Consider the following 19,705-nt stretch of genomic DNA (forward strand, 5'->3'; position numbering starts at 1 on the left):
ATTGAACAAGAAAATTCATACAAAAATATAAATATTAATTTAGTACGGCCTTTAAAATGTCATTCAAGAAACAGAACAAGTATTTTATTTCAACACTGGCAGACATCCAGCAGGTGATCCTGCAGATAAGTGAGGGACTCTTCCACATGGAGAGGTAAGGCTTGGCCGAGGTCCGCCTGGGATCTGGACAGGAAGGCCTCCACAGCTTCACGGATGGCGGGCTTGGATATCATATCATCTGGCTTGTAAACCAAGTTGGCAAAACTGCCTCTTTGGTCAGAGACTGAGTTGCACAGATAGCCTGGGTATAACAGATGAAACAAGTTAAACCAAAATGGGCTTATTGCTCAAAATGTTTTAATATTCAGGGATATGGTACATCTGGTATCAGTTAGTGAAAGTTAATACAACCCATGTCTTAAAGACATTCTCAAGGATAAATAACATCTATGGATATCAGTGGTTTGAAGACTGTCACAAATATACTTAATATTTAACAACAATACAAACATTTTAAGAGAGGTGACTGTGAGTCAAAACAATCAACACATACATACAAAAGGACAGAGCACAGGAATGGTAAAAAAAAAAGTGTATAAAGTTCCCTATTATTATTATTATTATATCTAAATTTGGCATATAGCATAAAATAAATTCATTCATTTAGTCAGTAGAATATATGCACAATAGTGACCAGAGATGAACCAAATACAGAAATAGAGAATTGGTAAATTACAGTAAGTAGGAAGGAAGGGAAAGACATTTGACTATGTGACCAGGAAAATCCAAGTATTGTTTAATCCTTTTAACCACAGTAAGCACTTTTCTTTCTCGGCTGTACAAAAAAAAAAGATTCCAATAAAACAGCTCAGTACAATCCCAGATGGTGTCCCACCACATATTGCACATTTACTGGATTCTGAGGTTTCTCACAAGCTCCAAACACCGTCTGCTTAAAGTCAGCAGGACACTGGAGAGCTCTTCTAGTCAGCACAGACGTTGGTTTTGATTCTGACCAGATCACCTCACGTACCTTATGTATTTATGTATTTCTTTCGATTTATTGAAGAAGAAAGTTGATCATGTTTTGTATAATAAGCATGTTTCATCATTCTGAGAGAAATTCCCATCAAATGATGGAAAGGAGAGCAGTTGTACACTTGTAGCCACAATGCACAAATAAATTATTTATTGATATTTACAAAGTTTCGACATGACAGTCTTTCTCAGGGTATCGTGAAGAAATGTTGGTAATCCCATTTAATCGTTTGTGCATCGTGGCTACAGGTAGCTGCAAATACTGTTGCACAGTTTACTGGCATTTAGCAACATTTCACCTTTCATCGCTTTGTTGTAGCTGAGCAGCAACATCCAGAGAAGATGGACCAACTCTTCCCACCTCTGCCACTGTTCAGTACCATCCTGGAGAATACAGTCATGGATCAGTTCCTATGAACGGCCGTTTGTTGTGGCTAACTTATAAGCCTTGGATTGTAAATCGCATATGTTAACACAACTACATCTTGTGAAGAGCAACAGCTGACTGATCCGGTAACGGTGAAAGCAAGGTGCAAGAGTGATATTCACCGAAGGGTCTGGGGTCAGAGTGCAGTACTTTAGGAAGTGAAGCAGAAGACTGAGCGACATGGGCAGAGGGGTTTTCAGTGGGCATGCATAGTCCAACAGATGCTCCAACAGCTTACATCTCAGCAGCTTGCTCTGCAGGCTCTCCAGCAACAACATCCTACGTGTCAGAAACAGATTAGTCCGTGATAGCTCCGAAAACATATTTCAAACAGTTCAATTTAAAAACCTCTATGGTCATTTTGTGACTCCATTTAAATGCAGACCTGTAAATAAGAGCTTTAAAATGTAGCATTCTGGTGTACTCTGAGAAGAAAATGAAGTGATAAGACATTTACTTTAAAACAAATGTATTATTCAGCTCTATTTCCAGCTCTATTATTATTAACCTTTATTTCGACACAATCCATTGAGACCGAGGTCTCATTTTCAAAGGTTTTGGTCAAATAAAAACAAAGACAGCAAGAGTAGCGAGAACGATCGCCTGTACAAATAAAGTGATTCGTTTTCATTGATAATATTAATATTAACTTCCACTGTTACTGTAAAGCTGATAGAATTGTGGCCTATCTTCCGGTGTTCCGGTTTAACGTTAACGAGTGACCGCATGAACTGAACCGGAACACGGGGGGGGGCTGCACGTTTCATCACGTTACGTTTTTTCCTTCTAAATCGTGATAATGACGAACGTTAACAGTCGACAAAGTTCCGCGTGCAGTGGACGTTAACTTAACCCAGCAAGTATGAACGGTAACGGAACATAACGTAACTTAAACTTTAACGGAGGGAAATGAAGACGCTGTAGACATCTGAACGCTGATTGGCCAAGACTCGACACATCAAAGATGTTCTATTGTGCGAAGATCACCACATCACCTTTTCTCCTCGTCTCACTCCAATCTGAGAAACGCTGGCTGGCCAGTTGCCAGTTGCTCATCTTGCCTCCCTCACTCGACTCCTCTGTCCTCCTCCTCACCTGTGTGCTCGCAGAGGTAAATTGCTGATGAGCATATGGAAGAGCTCCTGGGACAGCTTGACGGCGTTTAAAGCTGGAGAACGGTCCACCTCAAGAGCCAGGGACAGCATCCTCTGGAGGATGGACACCATTCTGCACAGGTCAACGGGACAACAACTTAACATGGGGGGAAAACGGGCATAAAAGCAGCCATAATGATATATTCATGCATAGAATAACTCATTATATAAAAAAAAAAAAAAAAAACTATTGAAGAATATGTGATTGACCTGACTAGTTCATCTCTCGCTCTGGCTGCTTCTCTCGTCTCTCCATGCTCTGTTGATTTCATAATGGCAGAGAAGAGCCACTTGATGACCTCCCTGGAAAACAAATAAACATCCACATTATAACTATCACAAATAAAAAGTATGAATTAAAAACTTTACTGTTTTTAATCTATGAACATTGATGTGATCCCCCTAGGATAGAGTGATGTGCAATATTATGTTGTATATGTCATAAAGTAGCCTTTATCACAAAGTGAGTTGAAATGCTACGTCTTCTCTTGAACCCTCAATTTCTTGAATGCAACACTAACAGAAAAAGCACATTACAGTGTGAAAGTCAGTGCGTAGGAATGATCATTTGTGTGGGAAGTTTACAGGTTTTGATCCCCTGAACTAAACATGAACATTTTCAACACAAAAAATAAACAACACCTGCACCTGACACGAGGGAACTGCAGATCACATGACAATGTTGACTTGGCAATGGAGTAGTGGAGTGCAGCGATGGAGCGTTTGGCCTGCAAGTCGTCCTCCAAAGTCTGCACAATATAGTCCAGGAGCATACGCACAACCGCACTTGGATGTCTCTTTGTATGGGAACAAGGAAGCAGGAGAGGGCACAGATAGGGACATGTCAGTGTACTTAGATCACAAAAACAGCTACTCAGCTGTAAGTATATGCATACTACGGCAGAGTGAAAGAAATATCGAAATACTTTTTTTTTTACCAACGACACATTTTGCTATCTGGGATAGTACCTGATCGGCCATGACTGAGGTCAGCAACTCCCAGTCCCATGGCACTGTGGTACTATCAGCCATGTGGTGTCTGCAATCAGAAAGCAGTTTTAATCTCTAACTCGAAATATGGAAGAGACGAGATGGAAGGAGGGACGCAAAGGACAGATCAATCATTTAAATAGGAAGGCTAAGAATAATACATTACTCTTATTTCTGGATTTGCTCACCCCTGTGTCCTCATCAGCAGATTAAAGGCCTGCACGCACAGGTGATGAGGACACTGCAGGTCGAGCAGAATGCCACGCAGCAGGTGGGAAGTGATATCTCTGGGTGGATAGTAAGCGGGCTGCAGCAGGTCAGACAAGAGCTGCAAAGTGCCCTCTGTGTAGTTCTCATCGATGGTACTGTAAACCAGGCTCAGGCTCTGGCGGCACAGCACCTCTGGAGCTCCAAAACCTTTTTCTTCTTCATCAAGCAGCTAAAAAAAAAAAGAAAAAAAGGAGAAAATAGAGTCTGTACATTCCACCTATCATGTGCAAAGAGAGCAATGGAAACAGAAAGATTTGAAGAAATGTCTCTTACTTGAACTGCTCCAGACATTATTTTACTGAATGCAACTGGGCACACAAAGTGCCTGTCCTCTCGACTGGCCACCCTAAAGCCCATATCAATTGGGGTCTCTTTGTTCATTTCGTCTCCGTCACTACCCTCTTGCCAATGAAAAGACACTGGACTGTCAATGCCCAGATCCCCACTGTATGTCCCGGCCCCAGATCTGTCATCCATGTCCTCGTTGGACCCTGACAATAGAGGCTCATTAGGGATGCTCCAGTGCAGGGAGTCAGCGCTGTTTGAGGCCTCATCAGCATTGAGCTTCTCCAACTGCCGTTCAGTCGGACTCTCAGCTGGTGTCTGCTCAGAGGTGGGTGTTGGGTCGACTTGGCTCATAAGGTTCGGAGATATGGGATTTGTGTGGGACAGAGAGTCAAGATCAAAATGCTCAGACGGGTTTGGTTCTGTGGGAGGAGAGTTGGGGAATAAGGGATCAGAGAGATAGCTTTGTCTAGATTCCCCTTTGTCTAGTTCCAGTTGTACCAGTTTGGAGAAGACGACTTTTTCCTGTAAGGAATGCTGTGCTTCATCTTGGGATGACAAATTGGATGTTGGAGGGGGGGTGGGCACGGATGACCAAACGTCCTCTCTCTTGTCTTCACGAGTGCTGGGATCCTTTGAGGTTGCAACAGAGCTCCCTTTGTCTGAGCAGGGAGAGTCAGCTGGGGTCTGTGGAAGCGGAGATGTTTTACCATTTAACTGTGTGTTCGTAAATGTATTACCGTTCTCTTGCTCTTCCCGTCTGATGAGAGATTCAACCACCGTAGATTCCAGCGAGGGATCCAGGTGGGTACCATTTGATTCCGTAGTTATCCTTAAATTACAAATGCATTCTGGCGCTTCACTATCATTGTCTAGGTTCAGTGACATTTGTGTACAATCGTTGTTTAAATAGACGGAGCACTTTGATGTTCTCAGTTCTGCAATGTGAGTTTCAAGGAAAGGAAATCGTCTTAATTTTACAATTACTGTACGATGATGCGTTTGGTGTTGTGTTTGAGAATCCAAATGTCTCTTCTTTGGCTTTAGGCTGCAACAGTCCTTCTGTAGTGCAAAAAGAGTTGGGTCTCTTGATGAGCTGTTCTTCAAGTTACAATCCGGTTTGTTTGAAGTTTGATTTGTATTCGTACTTTCTTTTTTCAATGGAGTGTCATCTGGTGGCAAATTCTTTGTCTCCAATATCGTCCCGTGTGCTACGTCGGTCTCAGTCAGGTCTACCACCGTCAAGGCAGAGGCATTTTGTCTTTTGTGTTTCAGCTCTGGAAGAGTCCATCTGGGTTCGGTGAGGTCGATATAAAGCTAGAAAAGAGAAAAATAAACAGTAAACATCATGTAATTACAGTTAGGAATGTCATGGCTTCTAAATAAACAGTAAACGTCATGTAATTACAGTGAAGAATGTCATGGCTTCTAAATAAACAGTAAACATCATGTAATTACAGTGAAGAATGTCATGGCTTCTAAATAAACAGTAAACGTCATGTACCGTACTTTCCGGACGACAAGCTGGACCGGTATAGGCCACACCTGCGAACTTTTAAAAGAACAAGGAACGTTTCCATAGATAAGCCGCACCGGACTATAAGCCACAGGTGCGCAGGTGTCCCCGTTGAACGACAAGATGCTTTTAACAGTATTAAAGTTTGAGAACCTCTGTATTAGGCCATTGTGTAAATCATTGAGTAATGCTGCGCTATGGCAAAATTGCAATGTTTTAATTTGATATGGCCATGTTAGAGAATGTAAACAAAGAATAAAGTGCCGACAACATATTACATTTAGCAGGACAACCATACACAGTAGAGCAAAAGTCACAAAGCATATGGATATAAATAACGAACACATTATATATTCATCACATTGTATTGATTGCTTGCCAGGGCAGGGCTTGCGTCACCGAGGGCAGATGACACTAGCAGCGCAAATGGACATACCTAGACATACCCATCGTGTTGTAAAAGTATTTCACCACCACAGCATTGTGGGAACAGACCCGACGCCAAAACAAAGACCTAGACATACCCGATTAATTAGCTACAGCTGCAGCGACATCTTGAGGAAATTAAAAGTTAGTTAGAACTTCTTATATGAGTTACAGACAATGGTTTCTACAGTAACAGCCGAGGTGCGTTCGCTCGCGCGCTATCTCACCTGCGGGACGTTGAACGTCGGGCCAATATCAACTCGCACTGCAGTGAGGGGCGGCGGTTCGGGTTTCGTCGTAACACCGTTGCTGAAGGAGCCGACGATCTCCACATCAGAGTCTTCTTTTTCACTGTCGGAGCTGAGAGTGATCACTTCATCCATGTCTCCAGCACCCTTTGAGCCGCCTCACAACGAGACAGAAACTTCAGCCGCTTACGTTGCGTATTATTACCTGAAGCGGACCCATGATTATAGTCGCCCCAGTCCCCACGAAGGAAGAGCTAACACATACACACAACGTTAACTCTGCATGTAACCTTTGGTCCTCTGGCATTTCCGAACAAAATCCAATGACATTGCGTCCACACTGTTGGATCAACTGTACAACTGACAATCTGAAAAATTGACGCTTCCTGTTTTTTCTTGTATTTCTTCTTCTAGTGTATGGATGGGTCACACCCAGCTACACAGTTGCAAGTAGCACCACCTACTGGTGCGTGAAGACTCAACCGGCCACCAAAACAAAACATTACATTACAAAACAAAACATTGCTATGAGGTGTAGTGGTAGCAAATCATCTGATCAGAGAAGAGAGCAGGGCCCCGTGCCACGTAAGTGGTTCAGCAAAGTCGATCAAATGTCTTATCTAAATCATGTGGTGTCTGATACTTAGTCGAAGGATTCACACAGTCTACTGAATACGTAGCTGTTGTGCTTTCTTCCCTCCTGCAAGAGAATAAACGGAAAAAGACAACTTTGAATCTTCTGATGACTTCATTTTTGATTTGTGAACAAAAACTATCTTCTCCCGATTAACCTAGAAATATTCCACTACAGTAGTCTCACACATCACCACTGGAGTGCACTAGTGTTGTGCAGATGATGTTGAAACGTCCCAAATATAACATTTAGCCTATACAGGATGGATTGTAGCAATCAAGCATCTGTGTTTTCCTTATAGAAATGTCCCTAAAAGTGATCTGTGAACAGAACTACTTGTAGCTCACAAATAACCTGATTTAAGATCATCTTTTTTTGGTCTTATTCACCTGCCCCCGCGCTTGACTATACACAGTCAGCCAAATCTATTTTCTCTGTTCTGTTCTTTTATACCTCTCTGATCCCTGAGGATGCATTTCTGATACTCGGTGGACCCGACAGTGTCGTACAAACCCTTGTGTTACAATGATGTAAACACAGTATCAGAGTTGAGTCTCTGGGGAAGAAATGTAATAAAAGCATTTTTATCCCCAGATGACACATCACATGATATTTTACAGCGTCCTTATTTGATAAGCATGGAGGAGAGCTTTGAGTGTTTCGTGGTGCATGGCATCACTAAAATCTGCTTCCTTTCAATGGGGAGCTGTGACACACATAGGCACACGTGTTGAGTTGATGATACTGTAACTGTGATAAGAACATTGCTGCTGTAGAAAATGCACTAACTGGTGTCAGCTTCTAAATGCATGTGACAGCAGATATTCCAGGAAAAGAAATATATTTTTTCAGTAACTCGTGCTTGTTTTTCAAAGAAAGTCATTTTTGTTGGACCGCATGTAATTGGATGTTATTAACCAGATGCCTCCAACCATTAAACCTTGTGAGGAAAATCAGGCAGGATGAGTCATCGTAATAACCTCCTGACACATAGAGCATGTGAAGACTTTATTAGGATGGTTATGGAGATGAAGGAATAAGGTACGCATATCGAGTTGTTAAGATTTATTTTGTGCCTTTGGAATTATCCTTCCCTTTTGTCCTGTTAAAATGCTATCAATTCTGGAGCCCACACTTTGCTTCAGTTTGAAAGCAGGCGGTGCTATAAATGTCTGATAAAAGTATAGCACGTTATTATAGGAGTAATAATGTCCAACACAACAGTGGTTGACTCCGAGATGTTCCGCTCATTAGTTGTGGGAACACAAATATTGCCACAACATCAAAAATAATTCAGCTGGAAAAGGTGGTCCAAGTTCAGTCAGACAGAGAGCGGGAGATGGATGACATTTGAAATCCCAGATGAATCTCCACACTCTGCTGCCCGTACATGGACACAGATTTAGGTTGAAATACTTTATCAGCAACAGAGCATGCGGTTTCCCGTTTTAAAAGGTGAATAAAAGCACGTCTGTACTCATTAGTTTCTTGCTTTGGGAGCCAGTGATGTCTGATATGAGGCCAGCCGGCGGTAGACAGACCCGAGGAGATCTGTGAATGGCATTGGAATGAAAACATTCTTGGCAAATGCTTTCGCTTTCGTTCGTCTTGCGCTGGTCCATTTGACCTCTAGCGGCACAATACGGATGCCCCGTCCGTCCCTCTTAATCATGGCCCCAGTTCAGAGAAACACCCACAAAATAGAGCCGAACTTGTAGTAAAAAGAAAAGGAAACGATTATTCATAGGACTACAACTAAAAGCATCCTTAGGTGAAATCTTTTTTTTTCTTCTTTTTTTTTGCACGACTATTTCTTGGATAGTGCCGCACACAACCCAGAAAATTGTCGTTTTTAAGAAATGTGTAAATTCGTAAACTTCAGAGGTGCTCGTTGGTGGATTTCGGACAGAGCCATGCTAGCTGTTTCCCTCTGTTGCAGTCTTTGTGTGAAGCTGAGATAAAGCTCCCCTGGCTGTATATTTAACAGAAGGTTATGAGAGTTATATCAATATTTTCATCTGCCTTTTGGGAAGAAACTGAATAAGCCTATTTTCTACAATTTTCAAGAGAAACATTTTCAGTCTGTCGCTTGAGGTTTCTCAATATTTTAGATTTTCTTGCAGAGTCAACAGTAAAGAATACATATGTTTGTGTAGTGGGGCCTTAGGGGGGGAAAATGTATTAAAAGTAATCAATGAAAATCACCCAAACAAATAACAGCCAAAACATACAAAACAATAGAAAAATGGAGGCAAAACAAGCAGACACAACAGGGACATATAGCCTGAGGGCTGCGTTCACAATCCTGCACTTCCTTCTCTGGGGAGCGTTCCCCACTACATTGGGGATGTAATAATATCAGAACTATGAGTATTCTTTACAGCAAACTAATAACACGAAACAAAATAAATTATATTTTCCTATTTTGGGGCTAAATCAGAAGAGACTGTCATAGGATGGAGGCCCACAAGGACAGGCATCAAAACATGCTTTGAGCAGTTATTATCAAGAGTGTGCAGTGAAAACATCACAACTCCACAAAGTGTATTATTATCAAGAGTTTTGAAGCAAAATTACAGACATTTTTAAATAACAGAATAACAGATTTGCCTGAAGCCAACTTTAACTACTTTCAGGGCAAAGACTCTCCTGGGACATATGGCACAAACATATCATTGTTCAACAACTTGCCTGGCATTAAATGTTGATAAGAGCAATAGAATCATCAGCCAGTCTCAGATAGGAGAAAGAATAAGCCGAGAGGAGGACCTAGTAAGACTCGTGTGAACTGAGGAGCTGACAACTGTGTTGATCCCTTCCTGTCTCAGCCAGACAGTCCAGACTCTCATCGATAGAGGAGTTAGTCAACACTCTCCGCTGAAGTATCGGTCAAATGTCACATCTCCTGTCTTACCATATTTAGCAGAGAATTTATAATATCTAAATAAAGAATTGGAGCTCAAATAATAATTAAAAAAATACACAGTGTCTGAAAAACAGTCTTGACTGTTTCGATCACGCAATCAATGTCAATAATACCCCGAGACAAGCTGGTTTACAAATCTAGTATGCTCACAACTAATCAAAGAGCTATGACTAAATATGTACACTCTTAGCACTGAGTGATAGTCGTCTTAAAGGGAGGTATAATGTCTCAGACTGTCTGTCTGGGTCCTATAAGCCATAATAAACAAAGTGTTCTGATATTATATAAATAACAGACAAAAAACACCACCATGCAAAACCATTTCCTTCTTAGAGTACAATATTTTCAGGACTCTGAGGTTACGCTACAGGTAGGTAAACAGGTAGGCTGTGTTTTACAGTGGTGGAAATAGTACCCAGAGCTTTTAAGTTAAAGTACTTTCTTGGCTGGAATATTGGAATATTATCAGCTGAATATGCCTTAAAACGTCAAAATGAAACCATCTGAGAGGGTAAATCACTGGTGGAACTGCTTTTGTGTACATTGTTACAAGCCAATGAAAGCTATAGGAACCACTTTATATAAAACAATGCATTATATTTGATATTACTAATAATAATAATAATAATACATTTTATTTATATAGTGCTTTTCATGACACTCAAAGACACTTTACAGTAGCTTGATAAATGTACTTTCTGGTGTTTAAACCATAACCCCCTTTTCAGAGTCACTTTCAGTGAGAAATATGGTGTCAAGTAACAAAATCACTGCTCTACCTACATAAGAAATCTGTATTTATGATAATAGCCGTATAGTTTATCCTGTTAGTGGCCTTGTTTTGCCGGGGTCACGGAAGCTTTTGGACATGGATGCCGGTGGGTAGTGCTTTCCTGTGGAGAAAGGGACACAAGAACTAGAGCTAGAGGTTTGTTTCAACAGAGCTGCATGGAAAGAGAAAATGACTGAGCATCCCAAAAAAAAAACACCAGATGGTCAGGCCAGAGAGTCCACTCTCATGGAAATGAGACAAGAGAGAGAGGGAGATATGGGCAGTAGGGGAAGATAGAGGGGTGAAGTGAAACTACTTGCAGAACTAACAGGTGTCAGCTGTTACCGCAAGAAGATGAAAGAGACAAGAGAGAGAGAGGTCTGATGAAGTTCGACAGGGATGGGTAACACAATGAACGCTGTCTGAAAAGCGTCCAACAACCACCTCCTCACTTTTCTGTTTCCCTGTCCACATCCATGTCATGCTCTGTGCACTTCTTTTTTCTTCTTCTTGTTTTCTCTGGCTGTGGAGCTTCACAGTACCCCTAATAAGGTTCATTTGACTGGCAGAGCGTGCCGGGTCCAGAGACAGAGGAGGCTGATGGCGGACCAGAGCCGGATGACTCACTCTGCAATGTGTGACCTCAGAGGCTGATGGATGTCACAACTGCATCCTTCACTGAACGGCTGTTGCTAGGAACTACAGGACACTATGTCAGAGGACCGAAAATATATTTTGGAACACCTGAAGAATAAATAAAAACACGCGATTTTTAAGATGACTTATTCTGCTACAGTGCCTTTCTCAGGGATGGTTTTGTTCTCTCGTGGGCCTTGTTGCTCTAATAAAGCACAAGGCAAAGCTAGGTAAAAATTAAACTCAAATCATCGATTTTTTTTTTATAGCACAGGGTTTATTTCATGGATGTTTGTAGTAGAATTAGGATTTCTGTTCAAGAAAATTATACGACTAATCTGAGTTACCAGATGCCTCTTAAGATCTATTGAAATAAAGTTTATATAGAACAATGAATCCTATTAAAAAGCCAACCAAGCAATTGAGAGAGCAGCATTGCGTGCCAACAAAAACGCTTGTGTCGATAAACAGATGTTTTCTATGGTAAAAAGGCACAATTTCACAATGCATTTGACACAAAAATAACAGTGAACGATGCCAAAGTCAAATTTTAAATGAACGCTCTAATGAGCACTTGGCTGATGGGAGGATGCTGAGGGATACCTTGCATACTAACAGTTCACTTCCAAGAGCTGGGACGTGTACTCGGCAGAGACAGAGAACAAATTGTGGAGATTAAGAGTTTACAGGAATTGCTTTGAAGTCGGCTAAATGACTTTGTTTTCACAGCTGACACTTGAGGACAGGGTTCACGAGGCGTAGTTGCATTGCTATTTGAAAACTTTCTTTGTGTCACACACAGTGACAACTGTAAAGCCTTTGGCATTTTATAACAAGAATAAGTCTACAGCCATGCAGCTCCGTCAGGCAGACAGTGGTGCTTTGAGCTAAATGCTAACATCAGCATGCTAACATGCTCATAATGACAATGCAGACATGCTGACGTAAAGAGTGTATGATGTTGACCACCGTCACCATCTTGGTTAATAAGCGAGCTAATGTTTGATAATTGCATGTATTCGGTCATAGATATTTCAGTCCGGACCAAGTAAGTGGACCCAGCACTGTCAATAACCCTCGAACACTTAAATATCCACTGACATTATAGATCATAATATTTAAGTTCTTAATGCACATTTTGTTAATATATGCATATCTGTCACTATTAATACTGTACATCATCATCCAGTCATTTCTTTTCACTATTTGTGTTGAATAGTTTTATCTTCATGTTATTTGATGTTGTAAAATATATAGCTGTTCAAAAGTTTGGGATCACCAGCCACAAAAGCTTGAGTTGTTTGAGTCAGATGTCTGAGAAGTAGAAAGTCTACAAATAGACGATACAAATCATGTTTTGTTCATGGAGAACAAAACGCGGTGCCATGGTTCAACCAGACTGACAGGCAGAAAGAGACAAAGATCCCTCTGTGCAACAGTTGAATAAGAATGGAAGAAATCACCAGTCATTGGTTAAAAAAAAGCTATTTTAAAACGTCGCTATAGAAACAGAATGTTCGTCAAGGGTTGTCGTTATAATATTAGCGGGACATGACTGACTAATCACAGCTTTAACCTCTTCAATTTAACCAGACTGCAGAGGGACAACATAAAAAAAATGGCTACCCAAAATATGTGGAGCCCAATTGCAAGCACTATCGTTGGCCAATAAGAATATAGGGTCACTAAAGCTTTTCTGGTGAAAAAGTGGTTACAACAGTGTCCTTTCATGACCCATGTTCCCTCAAACCGACGTCAACTGTTTAATAGTTTCTCACAATGACCAAATCATAATGTCTTGTGAGTCATGCAGTTCTGAGTCAGTGCTGCACTTGTTCTGTGTAAACGAAAATATGTTAGATGCAAGGACTTTTCCATACCGTACAGTATAGTGAATTGAGCCCACTACTAAAGACAATTCAGGTTTGATAAGTCCATATAGTAACGAGTTGCCTTCTTCCTCATTCATTTTACTTAATTTTACACTACAGCTAAGTCAAACAGCAATTTAACCAAATCAGACCACCACGACACTTTCACCAAGATACAGATGTGTTCTTTCCCTTAAAAGTAGATGGAGGATTTCATTCACTGGAGTGTTTTTGCCGGAAGCCTTTTCTCCGGGTCTTGGAAGTGAGATTTAAAAGCTCCTTCCTCTGCTGAATGTGTACACAACCATTACAGCTATTTATCAAAAACGAAGCCCTTTATACCTCATTCCAATTCAGAGAGCAGCTGATGAAACAAGTTCATCAGTCCCAGTTTAAACATATGCAGGGCCATTTTAATGATGCATTTTAAGATGATTAAAATGAGCCAATCTTTTAAAAAAAATGTCCAATTCAAATAACTGCAGATACGTTTATTGCCCTTTGAGCCTCAGCGTCTCTCCTGACAACAAGCCAGCCCAAACTTCATCTGAAATTAGAGATGAAGCCTCCATCGTGGAATGTGATGACATGTGTGGCCTTCATAGCATCATTAAGACCGTCATGCTTGCTTTCAAATTCCAGTGGAGCCATGTCCGAAGCTGTGGAAACATCTGAGGGAAATCTTGTTTGTTTGGGACACAGTAAAGGTCGGCAGTCATGTATTTATCCAGACCTGCCAAGCCTACTTACAGCAAGAGCAACACTTGAAGAGGGAGATGTGGAAAAATGTTATCTATGAAAAAAGAAATTGTGAATCACAGTGTGACTGCAACGCACGCACACACACACACACACACACACACACACACGCACACACACGCACACACACGCACACACACGCACACACACGCACACACACACTGCTCTCCCACTTCATCGCTCACCATCTCCCACAAGTATACACATCAACAAGAGCAAAGGATCCTGTCACACACATACAAATGATTATGCATATACAGCAATCCTGGCTGGATTTCCTGAAGAAAATCGTTATTATAACAAATCACCTGCAGCCTGAGATGAGGTTTTCACACTCCGCCTCAGGCCATTTATTCCTGGAGCGTTACACAATACAGCAGTGGGTTCTGCTCACAGCCAGCCAAAAAAAACCTCCTCAGAAGAAAACAGGAAGGTGAGCGGACCGAAGCAGTGAGAGAAACACCGACGTCAGTCACTTCTGAATCTTGTCTTTTTGTCGACACATTATCCTCATACAGCGGTTTGTATGAAATCGTACAGAAAAGTTGCTCTTCAGCATCATCAGGATGTCAGCGTGACATATCTTTTTTCCACCTATAAAGGCTCATCAGAAGTGCCACCTCGTCTTGTTCAACGCTGTCAATCGTGGACATCTGCACCTCACTTTTAGTTTTTAGGTGAGCTAAGAAGCACAAGTAAGTGAGAAAAAGTGTGTGTGCAGTTTATAATAAGCAGTAAAATGGTGTTCAGCAAGAGTGTCAATAAACTAAAACTCCATCACTCAAAGCATTACGGCGCATATCTAATAATCGATGAGTTGACGAGATGAAACACTTCTGTGGCTGCAGAGAGCTTCTAATATTTTAAAATGTGACAGTAAATGAGTCTGGCATCTGCGTCATGTGTGTCACAGAGATGTCAAACGTGACAGCTGATTAGTTCGGCCCGTTCAATGATGACTTTTACTCTCAACTGGAGACTAATTGTTTGGATGATGTGTTGATGGGAGATTTGATGTGTGTAATTTCTTAATTTGTGGGAAAACCTTTGGCAACACAGACCAGGAGCCCTCATTAGGAGTGATTACTGCATCAACAGGAAGCTGGATCAAAAGTGGCAGGATGCTGGGTATTGTTGTGTTGCTTGGAATACAGATTACGGAAGGATGCGTAATTATTTTTTCGGATTTAGTTTTCCTCAGATCACAAATCATTTTTCTGTGATGACTTTAAAATGGTTTTGACAGCTTGTTAGTCATGATGTAAAGTATTTAACAACGAGTATATGTGTCTATAATACACTGTGGATGTGTTCATGCCGACATTCTTTCAATATTTAGTACATATTCAGCACATGTGTACATACACAATTTTTGTGATCTGTATGAAATGCAATGTTTAAGAGATATTTAGTAATATGCATTTTGTAACTGAACAATTGTCTTGAACAAAAGTGCAGCCAGTGCACTAACATAAAAAAAGATTTTGTCAACACCTGCAAGCAGAGAAATTCAGAACTGTTTCTGTTTTTGCCTTGGTAAAAGTTACAGGTGAAGAAAGTAATTGATATATATACTTAAATTCATCTAAAGGATAAGTAAGTATAGAAGTAACTTTTTTGGTTTGTCCGATCTTTCCTTTGCTTTGGAACAAATCCATGATGTTTTTAACATTACCTTTATAATTAAGGTTCAAATGAAGAAAGTAATAAAACAGAGGGAACCTGTGTAATTGCATCTTCCATCAAAGGATTGCAGAACGAGAGCTCATTTGCAATAATTATAATTATATGTAATTTCTTGAATCCCCCGCAGGTTATAAAGTCAGACACAAAAGAGTTTTTTCTGCTTGCAAAGAGCATGTTTGTGTGGGAGGACGCTGGTTACTGAGGTCAGTTTATTTCTGTTTTCATGCAGCAGGTAGACCCTTCAGGGAATGTCTATACACTGATATATGGTGACAGTCACCCTTTAGAAAGTTTAGATGATCTTCAGGTTTCATGTTTATCCAGGGGAGTGACATCAGAGCAAGAGAGAAAGAGAGGAAACGGAGAGGGAAGCGAGGCTGTCCGAATCCTCCTCCACATCCTCCTCCAAATCTTCTTCTGTGTTTTGTCTCTGCAGCCACGAAAGGATGCTCAGCCTCCAGACGACTCACGCTCAAGGATGAAAACACACATGAAAACACCTAGTTAGCATCCATCGAACAGCTTTAGCTGGACAAATCCCCTACTGACAGCCATCAGACAGACGCTCTTTACTTTACAAATAGATTCATTTTTTGAAATCCAAAACAAAATTAGTGAAGTGATCAGCTCAGCATTCATTTTATTTCATAGTGTTATTTCACAATGACCCCTGACTGGCCGTGTGTGTGTGTTTGTGTCTTTTTCACTCCTGACTGGTAAATATCTCCTGGCTCTAGACTGGCCGCCTAACACCGCTGCATACATGTTATATAACTCGACCTTCAGAGTAAACAGATGCAAGCTTCTCAGCAACAGGTATTATGGTCACCTCCATGTGCCGACATAGAACAATTCTAGATTACAATGTATGAATAATGGAAAAGGGTGAGGGAGCATAACAAGTATAGCCTCCGTCAGAGAAATGTGCCATGAACAATGCACCGCTACATTTCACAGACACAATGAAGACCAATCACTGCTGCATGAACGCCTTTTTACTTTGAACACCGTGACTTCCGAATTGGCAGCCATGCAGGGCTGATAAAGTTCAGAGAGACCTCCCGCTGCTGTTTGACCTCCATATCCATTATTGGCTATTAAAGGCCATTTCGCCCTAAATGTCCTTATCATAGCCCTGCCAGTGCCATGAAATATTTTAAAATAAGCATTTGAAATGATTACAATGGTACAATCTACACTGGTGGATAGGCAGTTTGTGTTTCCCACTCCCAGCACACTGTAGGCATGTGTAATACTGACAAAAGTTAATATGACATTTTCAAAGAAATCTCAAATCTGTCTGAACAATTCTCCCCTCCCTCCCCCCCCCCCCCTCTCTCTCTCTCTCCCTCTCTCCCTCTCTCTCTCCCTCTCTCTCTCTCTCTCTCGCTCTCTCTCTCTCTCCCTCTCTCCCTCTCTCTCTCTTGCTCTCTCTCCCTCTCTCCCTCGCTCTCTCTCTCTCTCTCTCTCTCTCTCTCTCTCTCTCTCTCTCTCTCTCTCTCTCTCTCTCTCTCGCTCTCTCTCCCTCTCTCCCTCTCTCCCTCTCTCTCTCCCTCTCTCCCTCTCTCAAGTTTGGAGGAGGCTTGCAGTGATGTCACCTCACTCCTGTGTGGGCATTCATTCCATCAGCAGTTTGTCTCCAAATATGCTGCTCACCAAAACGCATAAAAACCCCTTTGCGCACCGCGATGTGACAGAAGAGGGGCGAGTTTACTCGTGGAGCGTTGGATTGTGATATTTTCGGAACCCCGTGTGCCCGTCGGGATCATTTGGAGGATCTGTAATGTAGAGTTTGCTGTTTGAGAAGATGCCTTTGAGCAGGAACTGCGTTTTCTGTGCTACACTCTACTTGTATTGACCTGTAGCGTTACGCACAGCATATCTCCATGCAGTAGGAGCGCACCAGTCGTGGCTATTTTTTAAAAGGAAAAGGGTGCAAAACAACAAACATGACACGAAAGGACGAATTTGAGCCAGAATGGATTTAACCCAGTTAAATCTGTTGGTGGAAAACGTTTCCAACAATGACAACAACACGGACGCAACCTTTGGCTTACCACACACGGTGGCAGTCACTGCGCTCATCATCGTGGTGGTTACTGTGATCATCTCGGTGACCATTGTCGGGAACGTGTTGGTGATTGTAGCGGTGCTGACCAGCCGGGCTCTCCGTGCGCCCCAGAACCTTTTCTTGGTCTCTCTGGCATCAGCGGACATCCTAGTCGCCACACTGGTCATCCCCTTCTCCCTCGCCAATGAGGTCATGGGCTACTGGTACTTTGGAAGTACTTGGTGCGCCTTCTACCTGGCTCTCGACGTGTTGTTCTGCACCTCATCCATCGTGCACCTGTGCGCCATCAGCCTTGACCGCTACTGGTCAGTGACTAAGGCGGTCAGCTACAACCTGAAGCGGACACCGAAACGCATCAAGTCCATGATCGCTATAGTGTGGGCAATAGCTGCTGTCATCTCCTTCCCTCCTCTTCTCATGACCAAACATGATGAACGGGAGTGCCTGCTGAACGACGAGACCTGGTACATCCTCTCCTCCTGCATGGTGTCCTTCTTTGCTCCGGGTCTCATTATGATTCTGGTTTACTGTAAAATATATAAGGTGGCCAAGCAGCGCTCCTCCACCGTGTTTGTGGCCAAGAACGGCCTGGAGAGGCAGCCCTCTCAGTCCGAGACCTGTTTCGTCAGGAAGGACCGGTTCGATACGGAGAGCCCCAGTAGCCAGAGCTCTGGCAGCCACCAGCAGAGGCAGGGGGAGCTGGATGGCATCGACCTGGAGGAGAGCTGCTGTCCGTCGGACACTAAACCCCGCAATCATCGCTTCTCCAAACGGAGAAAGGTGGAGGGGTCAGACTGCTGCCCGCCTCAGAACTGCCGTGTCTCCTGGGCTTCTTCCCGGGCGTCACAACTCTACCCGGAGCAGAAGAACACAGCTGTGCGACAGCAACAACTTGCAGCGGCCAACAAGACCAAAGTGAGCCAGATGCGGGAGAAACGCTTCACCTTCGTGCTGGCGGTAGTGATGGGGGTGTTTGTGCTTTGCTGGTTCCCCTTCTTCTTTACGTACAGCCTGCATGCTATCTGCAGAGACAGCTGCTGCATCCCTGGCGCACTTTTCAACCTTTTTTTTTGGATCGGCTACTGCAACAGTTCTGTAAACCCCATCATTTACACCATTTTCAACAGGGATTTCAGGAAATCCTTCATGAAAATCATCTGCAGAACTTCTAAACGCATATAAACACAGAACAGAGTCCTGGGACAGTGTTGCCTCTTTCGCTCAATGCTGAGCGTTATAAGCACTCATTATTCTTGACTGTTCCTCCTCCCCAAATTAATTTAAATGTAATATCATATTTAAAAAGAAAAATACCCAGTGTTGTGAACATATAAAAAGTCTGTGAATAAAATATTAAGTTGAGCAAAACAAAAATGACATATTTTTAGTGCACCAGTGTTGCAAATAAGTAATTTAATCAGATACATTTACGCCACACTAGTTGCAATATGGTCATTGTATAATAAGTCCTGCAAACATGCACATTCAAACGTAAGATTTTTGTATTGGATACATCACGAATGCTGCAGCAAGCAGGAGGAAAGAGCTCAAGTCATTGAAGTCATGAATGTAGCTGGATTCCGATGCTGGCGGCTGGATGCAGGGTGATTTGCGTAAAGATAAAAAGATGAATCTCCAGCATCCATAAGATACGAGCATGGGGATAAGGAGGCAAGCAAGTATGGCCTGTGAGTGTGTCTCACGGGGAAATACAAATGAAATGAAATCCTATAGATCAAATGATTTAAGTTCATCATCTTGTGTAGAATGTAGCATTCTAGAAATGTTTGGCATAACTGCAGCCATTTCGGAACACACATGCATTTTTTCTTGCAGCAGTTAAAGCTACAGCAAGACTCCCATTTATTATCAGTGAACCCCCCAAACTTATGTAAGAGTCGAATCTCACACCACCTCACACCAGAACAATGGCCAAGCTGAGGCCTGCGTGTGCAAAATCTATTGGTCAAACCCGTGTTTCATTTCAACACCACAC

At 42.1% G+C, this 19,705-nt stretch overlaps 2 protein-coding genes across 3 annotated transcripts; one reads left to right on the forward strand and one right to left on the reverse strand.

The window, feature by feature from the left end:
* Window positions 1-9: 9 nt before the first annotated feature.
* On the reverse strand, window positions 10-6,663 carry simc1 (SUMO interacting motifs containing 1). Of its 2 annotated transcripts, XM_079269137.1 has the most exons (10): window positions 6,334-6,663; window positions 4,153-5,481; window positions 3,798-4,048; window positions 3,589-3,658; window positions 3,268-3,416; window positions 2,830-2,922; window positions 2,561-2,692; window positions 1,588-1,744; window positions 1,338-1,422; window positions 10-301 (listed from the first exon to the last, which is right to left on the reverse strand). In XM_079269137.1, exons 1-10 carry the CDS (start codon window positions 6,487-6,489, stop codon window positions 90-92), a joined length of 2,634 nt encoding a protein of 877 aa, XP_079125263.1. In that variant the 5' UTR covers window positions 6,490-6,663; the 3' UTR covers window positions 10-89. The 2 variants fall into 2 exon arrangements, 1 of the variants encoding a protein (XP_079125263.1); XR_013772012.1 differs by lacking the exons at window positions 10-301; window positions 1,338-1,422 and having other exon boundaries at window positions 1,710-1,744; window positions 2,461-2,692.
* Window positions 6,664-17,616: 10,953 nt separating this feature from the next.
* adra2db (adrenergic, alpha-2D-, receptor b) lies at window positions 17,617-18,891 on the forward strand (the record flags this gene model as incomplete). The annotated part of the gene is made up of 1 exon (XM_079269172.1): window positions 17,617-18,891. One exon carries the CDS (start codon window positions 17,617-17,619, stop codon window positions 18,889-18,891), a length of 1,275 nt encoding a protein of 424 aa, XP_079125298.1.
* Window positions 18,892-19,705: the final 814 nt, after the last annotated feature.

This window comes from Melanostigma gelatinosum (genome assembly GCF_949748355.1).
Source record: "Melanostigma gelatinosum genome assembly, chromosome: 5".
NCBI classification, from domain to species: domain Eukaryota; kingdom Metazoa; phylum Chordata; class Actinopteri; order Perciformes; family Zoarcidae; genus Melanostigma; species Melanostigma gelatinosum.